The sequence below is a fragment of the Muscardinus avellanarius genome, assembly GCF_963383645.1.
Source record: "Muscardinus avellanarius genome assembly, chromosome: 5".
Classification (NCBI taxonomy): Eukaryota; Metazoa; Chordata; class Mammalia; order Rodentia; family Gliridae; genus Muscardinus; species Muscardinus avellanarius.
The window spans coordinates 10,603,362-10,626,101 of NC_137790.1; the positions used below are offsets into that span (position 1 = coordinate 10,603,362).

Genomic DNA, 22,740 nt, shown 5'->3' on the forward strand with positions numbered 1-22,740 from the left:
GCTGAGGCTGGCTTTGAACCTGTGCGATCCTCCTGTCTCAGCCTCCAAGCGCTGGGATTACAAGCATGTGCTACCATGTCCAGCTTGGCTCTGGGAGTTTTTGAAAGCAAGAAAAACCGATGGCTACGTGGCCATGAACAGCTTTCAGTAAAAGCACCCAGAGAGTGTGAGGTACTTAAGTACATTAAGAAGTACTTCTTAATGTAGAAAAAGGGCTTTTCAGACTTGTTCTCTCTTTTCACAGTGCGAGAAAGTATTGGCTAAGGCCAGCAAAGGCAGATTCAGAAGCAGCCCAGAAATCAGCCACCAACTGACTTTGCTAACAGGTTGACCATGACCACAGCTCTCTTTGGCCGTGGCCTTGAAAACTAGCTCTCAGACTCCTTCCTGGTGCAGCAGACGAACAGATGTCCAATCCAGACACACGGCGCCTGTGACCACATTACCTCGCACAGCGACGAGGTCGACTTTGGATCCCCCAGGGTGCACTGGGGCCTTCCTGATCAAAATCCACACTCTGGGATTCTGAAATGGGGAGATCATTTGGGGCGATCAGATGAACCCAGTCTAATGACACGAGTCCCTAAGAATGAGAACCTTTAGCTGGACGTGATGGCGCACATTTGTAATCCCAGTGTTTGGGAGGCCAGAACAGGAGGATCACAAGTTTGAGGACAGCCTTGGCAATGTATGTAGCAAGTCTCTCAGCAACCTAGTGGAGACCCTGTTTCAAACTAAAAAAAATAAAATAGGGCTGGAGATGGGCTCCCCTGGGTTCAATACCCCATACCAAAAAGAAGAAAGAAGAAATGAAAGCCTTTCCCAGCTGGAGTCAGGGAGGATTTGACCAGAGAAGAGTGGTCAAGAGAGATGAACAGCTGCCGGCTTTGAAGACAGAGGAAGGGGCCGTGAGCCAAAGGATTCAGGCGGCCTCACAGCTCGTAAAGGGAGGCCAGACGCTGCCCTGGAGCCTCTAGAAAGGAACCACCCTGCTGATACTCGGCTTATAGTGCATTGAGATGCCCGTACTCTTCTGACCAACAGCGTTGTGAGGTAGTGAATCTGAGTCATTTTAATCCTCCTGGTTTGGGGCAATTTGTTACAGCACCAATAGAAAACTCATACAGCTGGATTTCCACATGAAAATCCTAGACCTCTACCAGACACAGTTCAGAGGGTCAACCTCTAATCAACTGGGCAGGCAGAGAAACACACCCGGAGGCTGTGCTTAGCATGCTCCTGTGCTTAGCATGCTCCTAGAAAACTCCTTTGCCAAGGATTAGCACGATGCCCCCAGACATAAGAAGGATATATAAGGATCAGAGTGCTGAACCACTATCAACGAAGCCCAGACCCCTGCCCCTCTGTGTGGACTTGTGAACTCCGATAACGCATTCCTTCAGACACCTCTAGGGTCACAGCCTCTGGGGACAGACTCTAACTGGAACTTTACAGGTGGATTCAGATGACTCCCCCACCCCAAGTTGTTAAGCTTGGCAAGACCGACTTCAGAATCGATCTGGTCAGAAATGTAACAGGGAATAGATTCAAATCTTGACATTAAATGGATGAGAGGGTCCCCCAGTGACGCCTGGCTCCTTGTGAATCTTGGTTCCTTGCTGTGGTTTCCAGAACCTGCCAGCCAAGGTCCAGCAGTGGAAAAGTCAACATGCCGTTGGTGCCCTCTGGTGGCCGTGCGATGCACTTGCAGGGATTACTGGCCCATCCCCAGTTGGGTTCTGATGGAAAATCGCAATCGTTTTCAGCTCCTGTAGGAGGCCAAACCGGCCAGATTTACAGGACAAGGAGATGTCCTACTACAAGAGATTTCTAGTTTAAAACCAGAAAAGTCTGGGAAACCCAGGAAGAGTTGGTCTTCCCCACCCTGACAGCCATCCTAGGCCGTTGGGATAAACAGCATGAAGGGGGCAAGAGCTTCCCCCACGCACTGCAGACACTTCTCAAACACAGCGGGGACTGAATCAACGTGCCTTTCTTTACAAATCATCTCAATTTGGAGATCAGCAGCCAGACCACTTATTTCGCTCGTGGTAGGAAAGATGGAAACGTAGGATCTTTAAATAATTCCTCAACGCTCATCATAGCGCCGGGTGTGGGAGACCAGAAGGAGCACACTGGGTAAGAGCGGTGGGTCACCCCGTGTGCTGGGCGGAGAACACCGCAGAAAGGAAATTCTGATTATCTCTCAAAGTGCCCAATGTGGCTTTCTCAATTTGTTCAGAATTTTGCCTCTTTTGCAAAGCTCTTCAGGGACGTGTAGCTTCCTGGACAGGACAGACCTGCTTCATCTTCATTTTTCTCTGTAATGTTTGTGAGTGTTAAGAAGGCGAAAGGTCTGGAGCTTTCTATCACCAAAAGGAAAAGTCCAGGGCCTCAAACATGCACAAATTAGGTTTTGTTTGTTTGTTTGTTTGTTTGGTGGTGGTACTGGGGATGGAATCCAGGGGCTTTCTACCTCCGGGCTACACTCCCAGACCTGTTTTATATTTTATTTGGAAACAGGGTCTCTTAAGCCAGCTGCTGGCTTCAAACCTGCGTGATCCTCCTGTCTCCGCCTCCCAAGCACGGGGATTACAAGCATGTGCCACCATGCCCGGCCTCAGATTAGTTTTAATGACCAATATATGAGCGTTCTCTGAAGCTGAGAACTGGGAATGGTTTACTGACTTAAGACACTTTTGGTCAGTAAACCAAAAATATCTTAAGGATTCTTAAGGGGTGTGTGTGTGTGTGTGTGTGTGTGTGTTTTACTGGGAATGGAACCCAGGGGCATTCTATCTCCAAGCTACACCCCCAGCCCTGTTTTTCATTCTTTATTTTGAAACAGGGCCTCACCAAGTTGCAGAGGACCTCACTAAGTAGCTGAGTCAGGCCTCAAACTTGCGATCCTCCTGTCTCAGCCTCCCAAGTACTAGGATTACAAGTGTGCGCCGCCACGCCCAGCTAAAGAACGTATTTAAAGTTCAGATCCAATGAAGACTTTAGAACACTTTCCTTTTAATTTTAGAGACAGCAGAAATCTGAAGCTTTGTGAGTCAGAGGAAGTGTCCGCCCATGTGGTGTGATATGTGAGGTATGGAACAGTCCACCTCTCTAAAAATCTTCCCACAAACTTCTATGAAAGCCTGGATCTTTGAGAATTACCAAGAAAAGAGTCACAGCCTCCCAGAGTGGGGGTCTTCCCAGGGCCCACCCACAGGAGGGCACCAGCCCCGTGACCACCGACCTTCCCACGAGCTGACATTCTCTATTTCCTCATACACAAAATGAATGGATGGCCCTTTCCTGAGACCTTTCTCCACCTTCCCACAGGTGCTCAATGAAGCGGCAAAGCCTGACGAGCTCTCCCTCGTGTCCCCTCTTCATCAGTTTCATTTTATGAGGATGTGCATGTCCCATCTCTCTCCAGAAAGCTGCATTAATTTCGAGAATGATTTTGAGAAGCTGTATTAATCACTACAACTGACCGATAGCTATGAAGGACAGTTATTCACAACCTAACATGAAGCACTTACGCGGGGTGTGGTGATGTACCTCTGTAATCCCAGTACTCAGGAGGCCGAGACAGGTTCAGGGCCAGCCTCGGCAACCTAGCAAGACCCCTGGCAACTTAGCAAAACTCTATTTCAAAATAAAAATAAAGAGACGTGAAGTCGGGCGTGGTAGTGCACACTTGCAACTCCAGTACTTGGGAGGCTCAGACAGGAGGATCGTAGGTTCACAGCCAGCCTCAGAAACTTGTGAGGCTCTCTTCAACTAAGTGATACCCTCTTTCAAAATAAAGAATTAAAAATAGGGCTGGGGTGTAGCTCGGAGGTAGAATGCCCTGGGTTCCATCCCCTGCTCCACGCACAAAAAAGAGGTGGGTGTGTAGCTCAGAGGCAGAGCACCCCTAGGTTTAATCCCCAGTACCCTCCAAAATTAAATTAAATTAAGTTAAAGCACTTGAAATACAGAAAAACAGCAACCTAGATGAAGTGGATAAGGTTTCCAAACTGACATTCTCAGTAGATCTCATTGCCGACATGTTCATTGAACATTTTTGCTTCCTTTGAAAAGACAAATGGAACCAGAGATATTTCTAATCAATTAGGTAATTAGTTTCTCCTGCAGTTGCCTTGCTTAATGGAAGAACTTCCATTCGAATAGAAAACAACAGCTCCCAACACAGACAAAAAAATGCTTGCAAAGGAGAGAGGTGACTGCCTAATACATTATGGGATTGCCTGCCAGATCAATGGTAGAGTGGGGTGCTATTTATTTAAATGCAAATTTGGCGAACTCTGCCCTACATCCTCCTGTTTAAGAAAAATAAGCCATATCGACCAGCTAACTTCCCCCTGACACTCCCCACTCCTTCTCCCAGCCGGGGATTTGAAGGGATGCCTCTTTTACCTAACAAAACCCTCAGGTTTCACAAGCTTTGGATTCAAACCAGCCTGTCGCCTTCTCTTTGGTGAGAGAAGACAAAAGAATTGACCAGGAGTACATAAAATCATTTTATGTATAAAATAGGAAAAATTGGCTTTAAGCTTCAAAAACAGGAAAATCAGTGTCGGAATCCCCACTGCTTCAAAAATGTATAGTTTGGTTAAAAAAAATCACAAAATTTACTAGAACTGTGTTGGGAGGGTGACTACTCCAATTTATTTATTTATTTATTTATTTATGGTACTGGGGATGGATCCCAGGATCATTTTACTTCCGAGCTACACCCTCAGCCCTATTTTTTAGTCTTATTTTTGAAACAGGGTCTCACTGAGTTGCAAAGGGCCTAAGTAGCTGAGGCTGTCCATGAACCGCCATCCTCCTGTCTCAGCCTCCCAAAGGCTGGGATTACAAAGGTGTGCTACCACGCCCGGCTTCAAATTTTTTTTATTATCATTATTATGTGTGTGGTACAGAGGATTAATCACAGGAACATTCTACCTCTGATCTATACCCCCAGCCTTTTTTTATTTATCATTTTGAAATAGGGAGGGCCTGGCTAGATTGCTGAGATCCTCACTAAGTCTCTAAGGCTGGCTTCAAACCTGCAATCTTCCTGTCTCAGCCTCCCAAGAACTGCTCCCAGGTAGGCATGCCTGCCACGCCCAGCCCAGGTTTAGTCATTAGAGGTCATTTTGCATCTCCTTATCCTTGCTGAATACTTACGAATTCAAGACTTCCTGAGCCACAGATCATTCATTTGCTAAGCCTGGGAGTTTTTTGACACTGAGCAGAGACAGCACCAGCCTGTAGACAGTAGCAATTTATTTATTTATTTATTTATTTATTTATTTATTTATTTTTGTGGTACTGGGGGGGGGGACCCAGGGGTTTTTCTACCTCCGGGCTATACTCCCAGACCTATTTTATACTTTATTTGGAAACAGGGTCTCACTAAGTTGCTGAGAGCCTCACTAAGCAGCTGAGGCTGGGACAAACCTGGGCGATCCTCCTGTCTCGGCCTCCCAAGCACAGGGATTACAGGCGTGCGCCACCACACCTGGTGATGGTAGCAATTTAAACGGGAAGTTTTTAGGCTACTTCAGACATTTTGGCTTTACCATTTCCCACTCTGGCCGGTCTTGACCCCCACAAAGGGAAGGTCCCTGGTCCCAGGCCAATGGGGATCCACTGCTCTCCAAACAACGATAAATACCAACCGGCTGGCCAAGGCTCACACCCCGGCTTTATTAGAAGGAAGTCTTTGTTGTGCCAAATGCTTCCCTTGGTAAATATGGTGACTCCCTCCCTGCTGTCACGCCTGGGAAAATAGAAGGCAGGAGACCCTCACTCTTCAGGACTCCCTACCCAGCCCCAGCCTGAGATCAGCTTCCCAAGACTGTCCCCTACTCAGCCGCAGAGTTCAAGGTGCAAAGGCGCCAGTCCTCCAGGGGACAGTTACGCACGGTGACCGGGAGCAGACAGACACATGGACACCGGGCAAGAAGGCTGGGGCTTTCAAAATGTGTTCACTTGCTACCCCAAGTCCAGTCTAGACAGCCCCGTGCACAGGAAGAATGGGCGGAGCCAAGTCAGACTTAGGAAACCGGACTGAACAAAAGCTTGGTTTCTGTGTAAACCAGCTTGCAAGTATTTTATAGTTGGTGCCAGCAGATAAATAGGAAAAGACTCTCTATGTCAAGAAAAGAATGGGGTGGGATAGAGTGGAATGGGATGATAACGTAGCTATGATTTGGGGCCCGCTCGCCCCGCTCACCCCACCTCGCCAGTCTGCTGTTTGGGAGCCTCGCTCACACCGCCCCGCCCGCCGGTCTGCTGTGGGGCAGCACATGTCGTTCTGGACATTTCTGCTGGAGCTTCCTGACAAGTTCTCGTGACCTGTCCATCAGAAACAGACTCAGAAAATAATGGAGCCATCCTGATAATGGAAGAGAGAAGAAGGTCCCTGTACCTGGGAAGCTGAGACAGGAGGATGGAAGGTTTGAAATTAGTCTCGGCAGCTGAGCAAGACCCTCAATTATCTAGCAAGCTCTTCCTCAACTTAGCAAGATCCCGTTTTGAAGTAAAAAATAAAAAAAGCGAGAGAGAGCCAGGTATAGTAGTGCATGCTTGTAATTCCAGCATTTGAGAGGCTGAGTCAGGAGGATCTCAGTTTGCAGACAGCCTCAGCTACTTAGTGAGGTTCTCTGCAACTCAGTGAGACCCTGTTTCAACATAAAGAATAAAAACTAGGACTGGGGTATTTCTTGGCGGTAGAATGCCCTGGGTTCAATTCTCAATATCATAAAAAAAAATAATAGAAACTTGGAATAAGGTAATTAAGATGTACAGCTCATCTGGCCTCTTGGCAGGACAACAAGATCAGGATGCTGATAACAGGAGTTTGGATGACAGGATGCAGGCCAAGCATCACTAAATTCCTGAGGTTGGCCTTGAACCTGTAATCCTCCTGTCTCAGCCTCCCAAGTACTGGAATTACAGGTGTGCATCTCCATGCCTAGCTGGAGAAGGGCATTATTAATAACTGGCCCACATTCGTGGGAAAGATGGTGTGAATGGGATTTATATATCGACTGATTTTCCCACAGAAACAACGATGCCGCAAAGGAATATTTTCTTTGCATAGGGGCCAAAGGAACAACTTTTATAGAAATCCCAGCCAACCACAAAATGGGGGAGGAGTGTCCCGCAGAATGTACAATGTCCTTAGGGACGGATAAACCACTCAAGAGGGTAAAAGAGATAACATGGGGTGGAACCGATAGACACTAGAGAGAGTACAGCCCATTCTATGTCGGCTTGTAACTAAGTTGGAAATTCCTGTTAAGAGATGAGGATACCTTTGCAGGGGTCGTGGAATACTGGGAGGTTTCTTTCTTTGGGGAGATCCTGCCATTGCAGACCTCAGAATCTAATATTCCTGCTGGAATTCCTATTTGCAAGTCTCCCTTAGGGACTGAGAAAAAAATAGTCACATTAGATCACGCTCAGGAGACTAGCCATCAAGTCACACCATCTTTCTTTTTGAACCCTCTGCCCAAGCTTGTCTCAGCTCAGCATCACCAGCTCCCTTCTACCTTCACAGTTGCTGCCAGCAAACTAGAAATCCCCGCTGGTCTTATCCCCCAACGTCTTGGTTGGTTGCAGGGCGGAGACATCCAGGTGGCCCCAGAGCCATCTATCCTGCAGTGGAGAGGAGCCAGGGCACGGCAGATGAGACACAGAAGGACATCTGTGCAGACCCTTTGGAAGTGTCCTGATTTCTTCAGCCTTTCTGCAGGACACTGAAAAGGTAATTGCACTGGAAACCACCCACTTGACCCAGAGCCTGTAAGTCCCTTCTCTTTCCTTGGCTGCCCTCTAGTGGGACAAGAAATAAGCCAGCAAGGTCAGTGACGACCCACAAAACCCAGAGGTGGACAAGAGACTTCTTGAAGAATGAATCAAACCAATGGACGGGTCCTCTCTCTTGCCACACTGAGGAGACATAAAAGGAAAGTTTACGGGGCCTCTTGGGTCCGTATCTTTGCTGGTATTGTTCACTGTTGTTAGCTAGGATTAGCTAATCCTATGACATGAATATTATGCATCCTTCTTCTCTCGAAACCATAAAGGGAAAATGCTGTTAAGTGCCGCAGTCCTATTTTAGAAAAGAAAATTGAAGAATTTTTTCTTTTTTTTTTTTTACTTTTTTTGTGGTATCCTAACCTTCCAACCTATATCCCATCCCTTTTTATCTTGAAACACTAAGTTGCTGAGTCTCGCTAAGTTTCTAAGGCTGTTCAAACCTGCGATCCTCCTGCCTTAGCCTCCCAAATACTAGGATTACAGATGTCAACATGTTTAGCTAGTATTTATTTTCTTAAATAAATACAAGCCCACAGGATAGGTCTCACTTCTGCAGTGGCTCTGACTTGGCTGGCAGGTCCACTCGATGTTTTAGGCTCTTCAGGCCTCGTGGAGTGAGCTACATTTAGTATCTGCAGGTACTTGGTAAAACGTGTTATCAGGTTGCTTACTCCAGGCCAATGTGCTACCTCAAAGAAATGCTTTTCATTACTCATCTCCTTAGAACTTAGAAACAAGTCTAAGAAATAAGTCATCTATGATTATACCTACATCCAAAGAAAGGTACCTTAGATCCTCCAACTTTGAAACATGGGTCTGAATTTTTCCAAAGGCCTTCTGATCCTACACATATTCCCATCTACATATGGTATTTATTCTTTCTACTGTTGTAACAATTAATCCATTATTACATGGATTAGGTGGTTGACCCACATACCTTAGTTACTGAACCACAGAGCGCTGGGCTTTCGATCCTTGCAGAAGGCTTGGTGATGCTAGTATCCTTGTCACAGCAGGTAGAGTCACAAGCTCTACGTGAACCAGCAAATGGCACTTGCCACTTATTTCACATCTATGAATTATGCTTGAAAATGTCAGGGCTATTTTTAATCCTTATTTAATAATATGGCCTGGTACCAACCAAAGCTTTTACATAGAGACGAAAAGCTTATTTCCTTGTAAAATTCTCACAGGGAATTACTACAACAAAGGAACATCTTGTTCTGGAAAGTCTGCTTAATAATGCAGCCTGTTGTTATAGACCCTGGCGGCTTACGATCTTGAATGACAGTGCTCCAATCCCTATAGTGACTCAAAAGGCACCAAGTGTAAGTACTGACTACGTGGAGCCTTCTTTCCTCCACGGTCCCCCCAAATGCTTTAAATCTCCCATCTTGGTCCTGTCTTCTTATCTACCTGGATTTTACCAATTTAGATGAAACATAAACCATGTGACCCAGTCACCAAATGCTGTGTAACAAAACCACTCCAAATTTAGGACCCTAAAGTGTTTGTTTTCTAGATCTCATAATTTTGTGAGCCAAGAATTTGAGCAAAGATTTCCTTTTCCTGTGACATTGACAAAGGTCACCCAGTGCTGTTCAACTGGGAAACGGGCTGATTGGGGTTGGGGAACAGGACTGTCTCACAATCAGAGACTGGTTGCATCAGAGCTGGTTCTGATGAAAAGATGGTGGGCTGGCCAGAAGGCCAGGCTCAGCTGGGATTGCCAAATACAATGCCTACAGGTGACCCCTCCAGCGTGGTGACCTCAGGATGGTCAGCGAATGAGGCAGCAGCCCTGTAGCCTTCTGTAATAAAAATCACCTGGTATCATTCACGCCATCTCCTGCTGGTTCAGAGCTGGTTCTGATGAAAAGATGGTGGGCTGGCCAGAAGGCCAGGCTCAGCTGGGATTGTCAAATACAATGCCTACAGGTGACCCCTCCAGTGTGGTGACCTCAGGATGGTCAGGGAATGAGGCAGCAGCCCTGTAGCCTTCTGTAATAAAAATCACCTGGTATCACTCACGCCATCTCCTGCTGGTTGCAAAGAGCCATGAAGGTTGAGTCCAATTCAGAGGGAGAAAGTTAAACCCCACTTCTCCATGAAAGACATGTCAAATGATGTACAACCACCTCTAATGTGCCATGCTAAGGTTCAAGGGTTCTCAAGTCGGTTATCAATAGACTCAGTTTTTACTATCTTGAATTGGTTTTAAGGAAGCATTAGAACTGTCTCAAGGCCACAGAATCATATTTTTATGGTCAGCGATGGGCAGAACTGCAGACCTGCGGTGCTTCCTTTAGCAAGCCTCAGCATCCGCAGCAATATCGGTCTATTGCTGCTGTTTACAAGCCAAAGACTCATACTTTCTTGGTTAAAATGGCAGTGAGCAAAGAATGTCCCCATCCATATCTGATGTGGCGCTGAGTGTTCTTTAGCACCGGATTCGGTTTGCAGAGTTAAGTGACACTAAGAAGCCACTGAGTGCAACCCAAAACTTCACGGGGTCTGAGCTTTCCTGGGAAAAGAGTTGAAGGCATCTGAGCTGGAGTTAAAACAAAGGGAATAAAGTCAGGGGAAAGATTCTATCTCTCTGGGTCTCTTTGAACTCCCCTCCAAGGCCCTGACTCCAAAGGTACCAGAAAAGTGTTACTTTTCCCTGTTTAGGGACAAAGCGCAGTATCCTGGCCCCTCCAGGCCTGTGACACCTGGTTTTGTCCAGCCTTCAAAGAGCACGAAGGCTGTGACGTGCCAGTGGCCACTGCCCTTAGGGCCCCATCACAACGTCCTCGTGTGCCCGACCCAGGGACAAGGACAACGACCTCCCTGCTGGGATTCCTTGTCCCTGTATCCCACTCTGGTAGAGAAGGGACACTGCCGGGGGTGCATAATAAGCATCTGCCTCCGGGACTGCAGCATCCAAAGCCCCCACAAGAGTTTAGAAAAATATAAGCATAAAGCCTTAGCCGGGCGTGGTGACGCACACTTATAATCCCCACGCTTGGGAGGCGGAGACAGGAGGATCGCGCAGGTTCCGAGCCAGCCGCGCTGGCTTAAGAGACCCTGTTTCTAAATAAAAGAATATAAAATAGGTCTAGGAGTGCAGCCCTAAGGTAGAAGGGCTTCCAGAAACCCCAGTACCACCAAAAAAAATAAATAAATAAAAAATAAATACATACATAAATAAAGCCTTGAGCAGAACGTCTCCAGGCCTTCCCTGGTCTGAGCAGCTGGCTACCCTCTCTAACAGGATGACCTTAGGATGGTCAGCAAATGAGGCAGAAGCCCTATAACTCTGAAGACTTCCCCAGGGTGCAAGGCGGAATCCAGCAGGTTTATGCAAGAGGCCCTGACCACCCTGCTTCTTCAGGACAGCTCTGGGTTCACACACTCTGAATCAAAAGGGGTCCCTGGGACTCATAGGTACTCGACGTATACTCCATTGCTTCTCCTTTGCTTTGTAGCATTAAAGATGACAAAATGAGCATGATAAGGGTATGTGGGCTGACCCAGGTGACCACGCCAGGGCTTGGGTGCTGTAACATGGTCCTCTGTCATTCCCTCTCCATTCAGGTCCTTGATTGTATAGTTTCTTGCCACCGGTGCAGAAGGGGAAAGGGGCTTTGTCACATGCCACAGTATTTTTATGGTTAAATCACCATACCCTGACAAAAGCCAATGCTTGCAAATACAGCTTGACTCATGCAACACTGCTGGTTCTGATGAAAAGATGCTCTAGGATACAAAACTTATACCCTGCAAAATATACAGTCAAAAACTGACCACCCAAATCTTTCTACCTGACATAAGAGCCAGGCTTCTATTTGGCTGTCATTCACACACCCACCCATGGTACAAATGGAAGGATAAATCTATTCATCTTGCAGCAAGTGGATGCCACTCAAAGAAGAGATCTCGGGTCTAAATATTCCCCTCCTATAGTATGGATCTTAAATGTTCTCCGTGTCACCCAGCACACCTGTCATCTCAGTACTTGGAAGGCAGAGACAGAAGAATTGTAGGTTCAAGACCAGCCTCAGCAACTTTGTGAGGCCCAGAAACCTAACAAAATTATCTTTCAAAACAAAATTTTTAGCCAGGCGTGGTGGCGCACGCTTGTAATCCCAGCATTTGGGAGGTTGAGACGGGAGGGTCGCAGTTTGAGGACGGCCTCGGCTCCTACTTAATGAGGCCCTCTGCAACTCAGTGAGACCCTATTTCAAAATAAAGGATAAAAAAGAGGGCTGGGGGTGTAGCTCAGAGGTAGTATGCCCCTGGGTTCCATCCCCGGTATGGCAAAGAAAAAAAATTAAAAAGAACTATGGGTATAGTTGGGAGATAGAATGCCTCTGGGTTCAATCCTCTATATCACAAGGCTTGCTGCCCAGAGTCAAGCTAGTGGAAGGTAGCAGAACCTTTAAGAGATGGGACCTGCCGGGCATGGTGGCGCACGCTTGTAATCCCCGCGCTTGGGAGGCGGAGACAGGAGGATCGCGCAGGTTCGAAGCCAGCCGCGCTGGCGTAAGAGACCCTGTTTCAAAAATATAAAATAGGTCTGGGAGTGTAGCCCGGAGGAAGAAGGGCTTCCAGGAACCCCGGTACCACCAAAAAAAAAAAAAAAAAAGATTGAGGTTTTCGGGTCACTGGGGGTGTGCCTTCCCCAGACCCCCATCCCCTTCCCCTTTTCATTTTCCCACCATAAAGTGAGTGGCTTTGCTCTACCACATATTCCCAGAACAATGAGCTGCTTTATCCCAGGCCCCAAAACAATGGGGCCTCGTGACCCCAAACTGAAAACTCCAACACTGTGAGCCAAACTAAGCCTTTCCCTCGAGAAGCTGACCATCTCCCACTGTTACTGTGCCATGAGGATCATCGAACAGGCTCACACACCATGACCATCATTCTGCCCGGGCACTCGCCTGCCCGCCACCTGTTCCAGTGGCCTCCGTGCTCCCTTTGATCATACTGTATGGTAGCTATTTCTTTCTGGATCATTCTCCAGGTTCAGAAAGCAGCAGCCACATTCATCATAATCCCACACACAAGGCCTGACACCTGGCAGGCAATCAATAAATATTTGTTTTAAATATACACTTGAGCCCAAAATACTACACAGTCATTTAGAAAACAGAAAATCAGCTCTCACTCTTCCCCACGTCAACAGATTCCACTTTTTATGTGTGTGTGGAAACTCCACAACCAAGCACAGAAAGAAAGAGAAGCAGGGAATTGAGAGAGTCCACCACCCTAATGAAAAGATAGACTATGAGAATGTTTTTAATCTGATGATTTCTTACACACACATATAAGATTAGACTCAGCCCTCGCAGCAATAGTGTATATCAACACGGCCTACATTTCTCCCTTGGAATCTTCCAGAGGATCTCTGATAGTTGGGTATTCAATTCTCCCTCCCTCTCATTAAACATAAGCCATGGAGCAGCTTTGTGATTCCCAGAATTTACTGGGCTCGGGCAGAAAGGATCTGTCATCGTTCTTGATGACTCTGGTCAATTCTTTCAACAGGTAGAAACAAACAGAACACCTGGCCAGGAGATGGGAGCTCAGAGACAATATTTTGACCTCACTGCACCGCTGATAACATTTTCACAACGGTGGTCTGTGGGAATCAAATCCACTTCAGTAGATGGCACACTGAGATCAAAGCGACAGGCCTTACGTCTTCAGATGGGATAATGAGGGTGTGAAATGATCCTACCAGCCACAGTGCTTAAACTCTGTTCTGAACACGCGTTCTCACCAGGAAACCTAGGGTGAGATTCTGAAAGTGTATGCGCTTGCTAAAATGTACCTGCTAATTAAAAAAGAAAGGGAGCGAAAGCGACGGTGGCGATGCCTAATCCCTCAGGATTTAACAAGTTCTAGAATCTAAAGTACAAAGGGGCGTTTCAAGGTTCCAGTAACAAACCTGGAGATTGCAAGGGTGCTACTGCAGCCTGTGCTTGGTTGTCCTGTGTACACACTCCAAGGATGCTGGGATAAATCATCCCAGAGCCAACCGTCACTGTCCTGCTGTGAGCATAAATGCACCAGAAACGACACAGGTCTGATTTCTTTAGAAAGCAGAAAGAATAGACATGAAACCTCATTTAAAACCAGACAGAGATGAGCCGGGAGTGGTGGCGCACGTGACGGAGACAGGATTGCACAGGTTCGAAGCCAGCCATGCTGGCTTAAGAGACCCTGTTTCCAAATAAAAAATTATAAAAAAAAATAGGTCTGGGAGTATAGCATGGAGGTAGAAGGGTTTCCAGGAACCCCAGTACAAGAAAGAAAGAAAGAAAGAAAGAAAGAAAGAAAGAAAGAAAGAAAGAAAGAAAGGAGGGAGGAGAAAGAAAGCAGAAAGAATAGAAATGAAAGCTCATTTAAAACCAGACAGGGGATATAAATTAGATCACCGAAAATAGATACCAAGAGAACTTACATATATTAAAGCATTTTCAACTTTATACGTAATAAAAGAAACGTGAGTAGCCGGGCGTGGTGGCGCACACTTGTAATCCCCGCGCTTGGAGGCTGAGACAGGAGGATTGTGCTGGTTCGGAGCCAGCCTTGCTGGCTTAAGAGACCCTGTTTCCAAATAAAAAATATAAAATAGGTCTGGGAGTGTAGTCCGGAGATAGAAGGGCTTCCAGGAACCCCAGTACCACAAAAAAAAAAAAAAGAAAGAAAGAAAGAAAAGAAAAGAAAAAAGAAATGTGAGTTAAATGGCAACGGACCTTATTTTTCACCTTTCAGATTCAAAAAGTTTGACAATACCCTCATGGGGATAGTTAGAGAAATAAGCCTGACACTGGTGCCTCATCTGAGGAGCATCACAGGCTGGACTGGACCTGTAAGCCATAGTTTGCAGACCCCTGGTCCAAACCAGTCTCATGATTCCCCTGAGCCTAGGAAAGGTCTGGAGGGGACGGGGCACAGAAAGCCGGGCCCAGCCAATGGGATCAAGGGAAAGGCTGCTGCCCCAGTTCAGGGACCCAGCACCCCCTTGACACTTTCCTGATGAAAGACAAATAGGCTTTAGAAGAACGTCCCCACTCTTCCTCTTACCTTCCTGTTTCATATCTTGCCTGTGAAGATCTGATGCTGGAGGCAAAGGCTGTCTCTTTTGATGATAAAGGCAGAAAGAACACCAAGAACCAGTGGATACACTTGACTAAATCACTGCATTCTATTTGTTGCATGTAAAAAATAAGCTCGTGTTTAAGACCACTCACTGTTAGATAATCTATTAATTGCAGCTGCACGCACTACTAATGACATTTTTCCCAGCATTAAATACCACAGTGCACCAGCTAGGGCAAGAATGTGATCACTAAAACTGAGTGTGGTGGCACATGCCTGCAATCCCAGTACTTGGGAGCCTGAGACAGGAAGACTGCAGGTTCCAGACCAGCCTGCAATCTAGAGAGACCCCGTTTCAAAACAAAAAATACACAGATGTGGCGGCACACTCTTGTAATCCCAGCATTCAGGAAGTGGAGACCGGAGGATTGAGGTTCTCTGACAGCCTCAGCTACTTAGTGAGGCCCTTCGCAACTCAGTGAGACCCTGTTTCAAAAATAAAGAATAAAAAAATTAGAGCTGAGGGTGTCTCTCAGAGGTAGAATGCCCCTGGGTTCCATCCCATACTGCAAAATAAATAAATAAAAGTAAAATACGGAGGCTGAGTCAGGAGGATCACAGGTTTACAGCCAGTCTCAGCTACTTAGTGAGGCCTTCTGCAACTTAGTGAGACCCTGTTTCAAAAATAAAGAATAAAAAAAAAACTAAGGCTGCTGTAGCTGGTAGGTAGAACGCCCCTGGGTTCAATTCCCAGAAACACAAAATAAATAAATTAACTAAATGAATAAAAATAGGGTTGGGGGTATAATCGAAGGTAGCATCCCTATGGGTTCAATCTCCAGTAACACCCCCCACACACACACACACACACCACGAAGGTATTAATAACAAGTACTTAAAATGTACCAAATTGTTAATCATTTGCCACCTGAACTTGAGGGCTAAGTTTTGAAAACTTAGCAGAGTAAATAGTCCCCTGGATAAGAGCAGGTTAAAAAAGGAGAGAATACATACATACATACATAGGTATATCATATAGCATATGATATATGAATATATAAAATAATATATAAGAATATATATAAGAAAATAAATACATGCCAGCTTAAATTCAATTTAAGAAAATTTCATAGCAGCATTAAGTGAAATCAATTTTATTCCCAAACAACATCTCCATTAAATGCTGCTTTGAGAAGCAGGCCACGAGGCATGGGGTTCTAAGTGTAGGCATGGACTCAGCTGAGGAGGGGCCATGATAGTGTCTCCCTCCAAGGAGGAGGATGGGCTGCCGGAGAGCACAGTGGTGTCAACTCAGAAGCTGTGTACACTGTGAGGAAACCTGCTGTGTACACGGTGAAGAAACACCTTTCCTCACTGTGCCTACACACAGGCGAGTCGACACTTAGGCAGAAAAGAAGCAAGAAAACTAATGCTGAAGAAAGAAGAGTTTAAGAATTTTGACTGTCTACTTCCCTAACGCTCAGAAAAAAAGAAATGTATTCTTTACAGAATGGGCCAGAAACTCAGATCAAAGCCAACCTAGCTTAGAAAATCTTTTTTAAAAAGTTAGACCAGAAATTATCAGGGGTCCTTTCTACTCTGTGGAGCAGAAAGGGGCACAGTTGTGTCTCCCACATACAATTAAATCAGTAACTATTTAGTGAATACCGCTGGGTCTGCAGGCCCTCCCCTCGTCCTCGGGCCAGCTTCCCTGCATAGCAGCATTAAGTGGTCTGGACACTGCTATAAGTGGAAAGAATGATGAGAAAAGCAAGCATGGTGTCCGCCATGCCAGCCTTCACACCATGGAGATGCAATGTGCACCTTATATACAGGACCGTCAGTGTCTGTCCTGGGTACCAGATGGGAAGCTCTGGGAGGTCAGGGCCTCGGTCTTGCTTGCTGCTGTGGTGTGAGTGTGTCCCCCAAAACTCACAGGTTAGGAAATGAATCCCCAAAATCACATATCGATGGTATTTGGAGGTGGGGGCCTTTAAGAGACCATTAGGATTAGATAAGGTCATAAGGGCCAGGCCCTCATGATGGCATTATAAAATGAGGAAGAGAGATCCGAGCTGGCACACGTGTTCTATGTCACCATGCGATACCCTCCACCGTGTTAACAGCAAAAAGACCCTCGCCAGAGGCCAAGCAGAGGCCAGCACCATGCTCTTGGACTTTACAGCCTTTTAGAACCATGAGACAAATAAGTTTCTATCCTTCATAGTAACAGCAAATGAACTAAGACACTTGCCAATGTGCTATCAGGCTGTCACTTTTTTTTTTTTCAGTACTGGGGATGGAATCCAGGGGCATTATACCTCTGAGCTACACCCCCAGCCCTATATTTGACTCTTTATTTTGAAACAGGGTCTCACAGAGTTGCAAAGGGCCTCACTAAGTAGCTGAGGCTGTCCAAGAACCGCGATCCTCCTGTCTCAGCCTCCCGACTGCTGGTATTGCAAGCATGCGCCACCACACCAGGCTTTGATTTCTTCCTCCTCCTCCTCCTCCTCCTCCTCCTCCTCCTCCTCCTCCTCCTCCTCCTCCTCCTCCTCCTCCTCCTCCTTCTATGGTTCTGGGAATTGAACGCAGGGCTTCATGCATGCCAGGCAAGCACCCTACCCCTACACTATACCCCTAGCCCCTCTCACATGGTTTCTAATACAGTCCTCTGTATGTTCTGAGTTACCTATAGCACAAGGCTCCACCGGAACCTAGAACACGGACCACAGCATGGGCTGTTACACATTCCTTCAAGCCCTGGGTTTGACCTGAGTACATGAAATGAAAGGGTAAATTTACACACTTAGAGGACTCATGTACTATCTCTGAAGGTGTCCCACTTGGCTTTAGATGCTCAACAGGACAACGCCTTGGGGAGTAAGACCGGCCATGTAAACCAAAGACACAAAGGACACCTGATGCAAAGAGGGACTCATGCCTAAGGTGTAGAAACACAACTGGCACCATGAGGTGCACGCCTGTCCCCCCACATGGGGATGGGAGAGCTGGGGGGACAGAGGTGCGCCCAGGGCAGGACAGAGATGCAGGCTTCTAAAACCCCATCTGCAAAGCATAACAATAGCATCCTCTCCCACTGGGGCACTGGAGCAGGGCAGGGTGTTCTGGGCTCATGTACAGGTTTTGCTTCTCATGAGCTATGGCCCTGAACCCATCAGCTATCACCTGTCATCACCAAGAGACACCTATCGTGGCGCACCACAAGCCTACAGCTGCGCCAGACAACGCGAACACGGTCTCCATGTGATCAGGGGCACCACTATCCCCAGCGTGCATGCGTCGTCCACACCCATACCTCTACAGACGAGGTTAGCAAACCTTCCTGACCTGCTCATTCCTACCTGAGGTCACTGTGTGCAGAATTTATATCAGTAATGTGCAAGCAGGTGTTATAAAACAAACGGGAGAATGAGCATCACAGAAGTGCATCACTGCTCATCTCCCTTTAGAGCACATAGTACCCAGAGAGTTAGGAAAATAACATCTCTCTTTCAAGCTCCTTGGAGACCAAGCCCCACAGAACAGGCCTCAGCATGCTCTCTCCCAGGAAACGGTGTGCAGGGAGCTGCAGCCAACTGGTCTACCCGGTCCCTCCACTGCATACCCAGAGCAGGCTTCTGACATGTGGAATGGCAATACCTAACAGCCGTTTTTTATCTTCTTCTGGGCATTTCTGGGTGATGAGGCTTATTCAAAGGCCACGTCTTTCCCATGTCTTATTTGGTTCCATCAGGTCTCAATTTTACCTCTTTGGGGCATCCAAATGCAATGAAAAATGCGGAATCACGAGCTCACAGCAACTCAAAGCTACCGTTAAATGTGTGATGTTCAAAACATGAATTAAGATGTTCTCAGGCTCTGGTCCAGAACCATTCGCTGGCCACACCGGGGGTTTTTAAGTCATGTAAAATTCACCAGAAAATCTGTGTCTCAGACTGTCCCACCCCAAACCCCCACCTCGAAGTGTCCACAGTGGATTAGAAGTTGCAAAGCTGGGAGATTTCCTGAGCGGCCTAATCTCTGGTGGTATTTTGTGTTTTGTTTGTTAACTGCTGTTATCATTATGCTATTATACTGTTAACCTTCACTGTCAAGCGAAGAATAGAATCTTTCTTACTAAATACTCTGTGGGGAGGGAGGGATTACCCTATCATTTGATGACAAATAGATAACATTTCTTTGAGGATAAAAAGCTAAAAATTAGCAGGATTGGCAATTAATTTGCCACACACTCGTTCAAGAAGGACTTTCTTGGCCTGCTCTACGTGGTTCTGGCTCTTTTACAAAAATACGTCCTTGCATACTTGCAAGAGAAAGCAACATGACACAGATACCCAGGCTAGCACAGAGATGGCAGAGCATGTGCAAACTGTCAAGGCAGGAAGGAGGAATGGGGCTCTCTCAATAAACACAAAGCATTTCCCCGTGGCTGGCATGACAGTACCATGAGTAACAAAGAGTGGGGGCCCCCAGCAATGGCCAGGGGAGGCTGGAGAGAAAGGCAGTCGTAGCACCATCATGAAGGGCTTGCGCTTGGCTCAGGAATGTGGGTCTACCTGAAAGTCTGCAATCAACCACTGGAGAATCTTACACTAAGACACAATAGCATCATATCTTTTTCCTGGCTCCCTGGTGATACTGAGGGGGCTAGGCAGAAGACTAAGCAGGTGAGCAGGGAGACTATTACTGCATTGCACAACCGTAATGCAAGGCCCTTTGTTGGAATCACTCACTTACTGGCCTGCAACTAAAGCACTAGGAAATTTCTTGAATCAATCAGATTGGGGCCACCCAGCTGCAGGTCTCTGTTTTCCCAGGACTTTCCCCGGAGCTGTGCCCTTGGGTTATGTTCCACGATGGTATTTTATGCTGTCCCTGTCCTTGTGTCTTAAAAATTACTAGGAGCAGCACCTTCTCCCTGGTGAGACACACACCGACTCTTCCCCAACACCTTTGATTCTGATGTGAATCAGACACTTAAAAATTCTGGGGTGGCCAGGTGTGGCCACTCGGGTTTGTAATCCCAGCATTTGGGAGGCTGAGACAGGAGGATCACAGTTTGTTGACAGCCTCAGCTACTTAGTAAGGCCCTTTGCAAATCAGTGAGACACTGTTTCAAAATAAAGAATAAAAAATAGGGCTGGGGGTGGAGCTTGGAGGTAGAATGTCCTTGGGTTCCATCCCTGGTACAAAAAAAGTAAAAAATAAAAATAAAAAATAAAAAATAAAAAATTCTGGTGTGAATCACATTAAGGACTTTTTCTTTACTTAATAGAATTCACCTACATTTCATCTCTGGCAGTTTAGGCCACAGCTGGCTCCTATAAGCCTGAAAGGATTTCTGAAGGATTATAATTCAACATGCAATGCACATTCTTGACCTTATTATCTCCAGCTTCCCAGGGTCTGGCCAAAGGTCTTCAGAAAACACTTTTTTTTTTTAAACAAAGCTTCTGGTGTGAGTGGCTGCTGGACTTTGTCCATGTAATTTTGATGCCCATGTAATTTTTTTTTGAGGAAAGAAAACCCCAATTTAAATTCTAAACATTCTTTATTCTATCTCTACAAACTCCTTCACAAAACAAACCACTGCTCTCGTTTTAACAGAAAGAAGATCAAGTAGATGTCATGCCCAGGCACAGGAAGGTCAAGTCACCAGCGTGCTGCTCTTTCAAAGTAAATATTAAAGCCGGGCATGGTGGCGCACACCTGTAATCAGGAGGGTTGCAAGTCTGAGGCCAGCCTCAGCAATTTAGCCAGGCCTTCTGCAACTTAATGAGACTCTGTTTCAAAATTCAAAAAAAAAAGTTAAAAAATCGGGCTGGGGTGTAGCTCTGAGGTAGAATGCCCTTAGGCTCCATCCTCAGCACCACAAAAATAAATAAATAAATAAATAAATAAATAAATAAATAAATAAATAAAATGGGGCTGAGGGTGTAGTTCAGAGTCAGAATGCCTGTGGATTCAATCTCCAGTAACACACACACACACACACACACACACACACACACACACACACACACGTCAATGTTAAAATGCTCAATGTGATAATAAATTTCCACTCTCCTCCCAAAGGCACACTATCTGTTCCCCAAACGAAATACCTTTCCATAACTGAACACTCTGGCATCTCTGGGCCTGCGATCTGAGTCCTGGGGACCCAGCTCACAGAAACCTACCTGTTCCCACTGTTTCACTCCAAGGATTAGAACTTCCTTCCACAAAATCCTCTGACCGCCAAAAGGGCGCGTCGCTTTTGTTTCCCTCCAGATAATTCTTTAATTACCTGGAAACCTGGAGGCCCAGTAAGAATTTTCCAGACAAAAGAGAGTGGAAAGCCGGTCCCCTGTCCCGTTCCCCACCGCCCCAGCCCCATCTCTGGGTTCCAAGCCTTCCCCTAAAAGCTGCTCAAACTCCTGAACACCTGCTGTCCCTCCTCCCTCTGGAGAGGCAACCTGAGACGGTGGAGCCGAGCCTCAGGGCGTCTCTCTAATATCTGAGAAGATAAGGATGGAGGGGCATCCTGGGACTTGGGGGGCCGCCTTTACCTTGACGTAGAGGGTGATGTCGTGCTCCTGCGCGGGGTCCCGGGGCTCCGATGCCTCGCAGTCCTCCCGGCGGCCATTCACCTGCGCGGCTTCCTCGGCGCCCTGGGCGCCCTCCTCCGCCAGGTGGTTGCTGAGCTGGGCCTCCGGCTCCGCGGCCTCTCCAGTCTCGGCCTCCTCCCCATCCCGGCTGCCGTCGGGGGGCGCCTCCTCCACCAGCACCGCGGGGGCTTCCTCACTCCCTCCGCGCCCTGGGCTCTGGCCTTCCCCCTCCTCTTTCTCCTGGCGCCCGCCCGGGTCCCCATCCTCGCCCGCCCCTGCGCTGGCCTCCTGGGGGGCCTCTTCCTCGGACGCCTCTCTCCCCACCTGCTCCCCCGGGCCGAGCTCCGCGGCCTCCTCCGCTGCGCCCTCGATCGCCGGGGGCTCGGGCTGGGGACCGCGTCCTCCTCCGTCCTGGGGCGCTCCCTCCATCCCCTGCGCCCCTCCCTCCTCGGGCCGCTGGGCATCGGCATCCATGCTGTCCTCTGCGGGTCCCTGGGCGTCTCCGCTGACCCCCGGCGCCTGCAGCCCGTGCTCCCCCTGCTCCTCCGCCGTGGGGTCTCCGGACTCCCCCTGAGCCTCCCCTACGGCCTCTCCCTGCGCGTCCGGCCCCGGGCTAACCTCCTCCACCTGCTGGGTGCCGCTGGGCGCCTCCCCTCCTTGGAGGACCTGGGCGTCCTGCGGGGCTGCCTCCCCGGCCTCCGCCTGGTGCTGAGCGGCGGCCTCCCCGGCCTCCGCCGCGCCCTGCGCCTCTGTCCCCGGGCCCCTACCCTCGGCCGTGCGCCCTCCGTCCGGCTGGCCGCCTCCTTCCTCCTTCACCGCGGCCGTCGCTGCGCCCGCCCCTTGGCCCCCGGGCGCCTCCGCGGCGCCCTCGCTCCCCTCCCGCCCCTCCGCCGGCCCCGGCTCACCGGGTCCCTCCACCTGAAGCGCTGGGCCCTCCTCGGGCGGCCCCTGGGGACCCGGAGCGCCGCCCTCGGGCTCCGCAGCCTCGGCCATGCCTGCAGATCGCGGTCCCGGCCCGGAGACCCCTTCCTCGAGGCTGCTTTGGGGCTGGTGGCGCCCCAAAAGGAGTGAGGGTCGGGGGCTGCTGCGCCCTGTCTGGGAGGACGCCCCACTCGGGACTCTCGGCGAACGGTTCGCTGGGGGCGAAATCCACTCTGCCCCAAGACGCCCCTCCGCCCCTGCTCAGGGTCTCTGGGCTCTTCCCCCACCTCTGGGG

At 48.1% G+C, this 22,740-nt stretch overlaps 1 protein-coding gene across 1 annotated transcript in view; it reads right to left on the reverse strand.

The window, feature by feature from the left end:
- The window catches only part of CLIC6 (chloride intracellular channel 6), a gene marked incomplete at both ends in the record, with an annotated part of 49,215 nt that extends 26,698 nt beyond the window's left edge, over positions 1–22,517 (reverse strand). The window contains one exon of the mRNA XM_080696454.1: positions 21,486–22,517. Within this exon, the coding sequence (XP_080552580.1) occupies positions 21,486–22,517 (1,032 nt within the window). The remainder of the gene's footprint in view (positions 1–21,485) is intronic.
- Between the last annotated feature and the right edge of the window lie 223 nt (positions 22,518–22,740).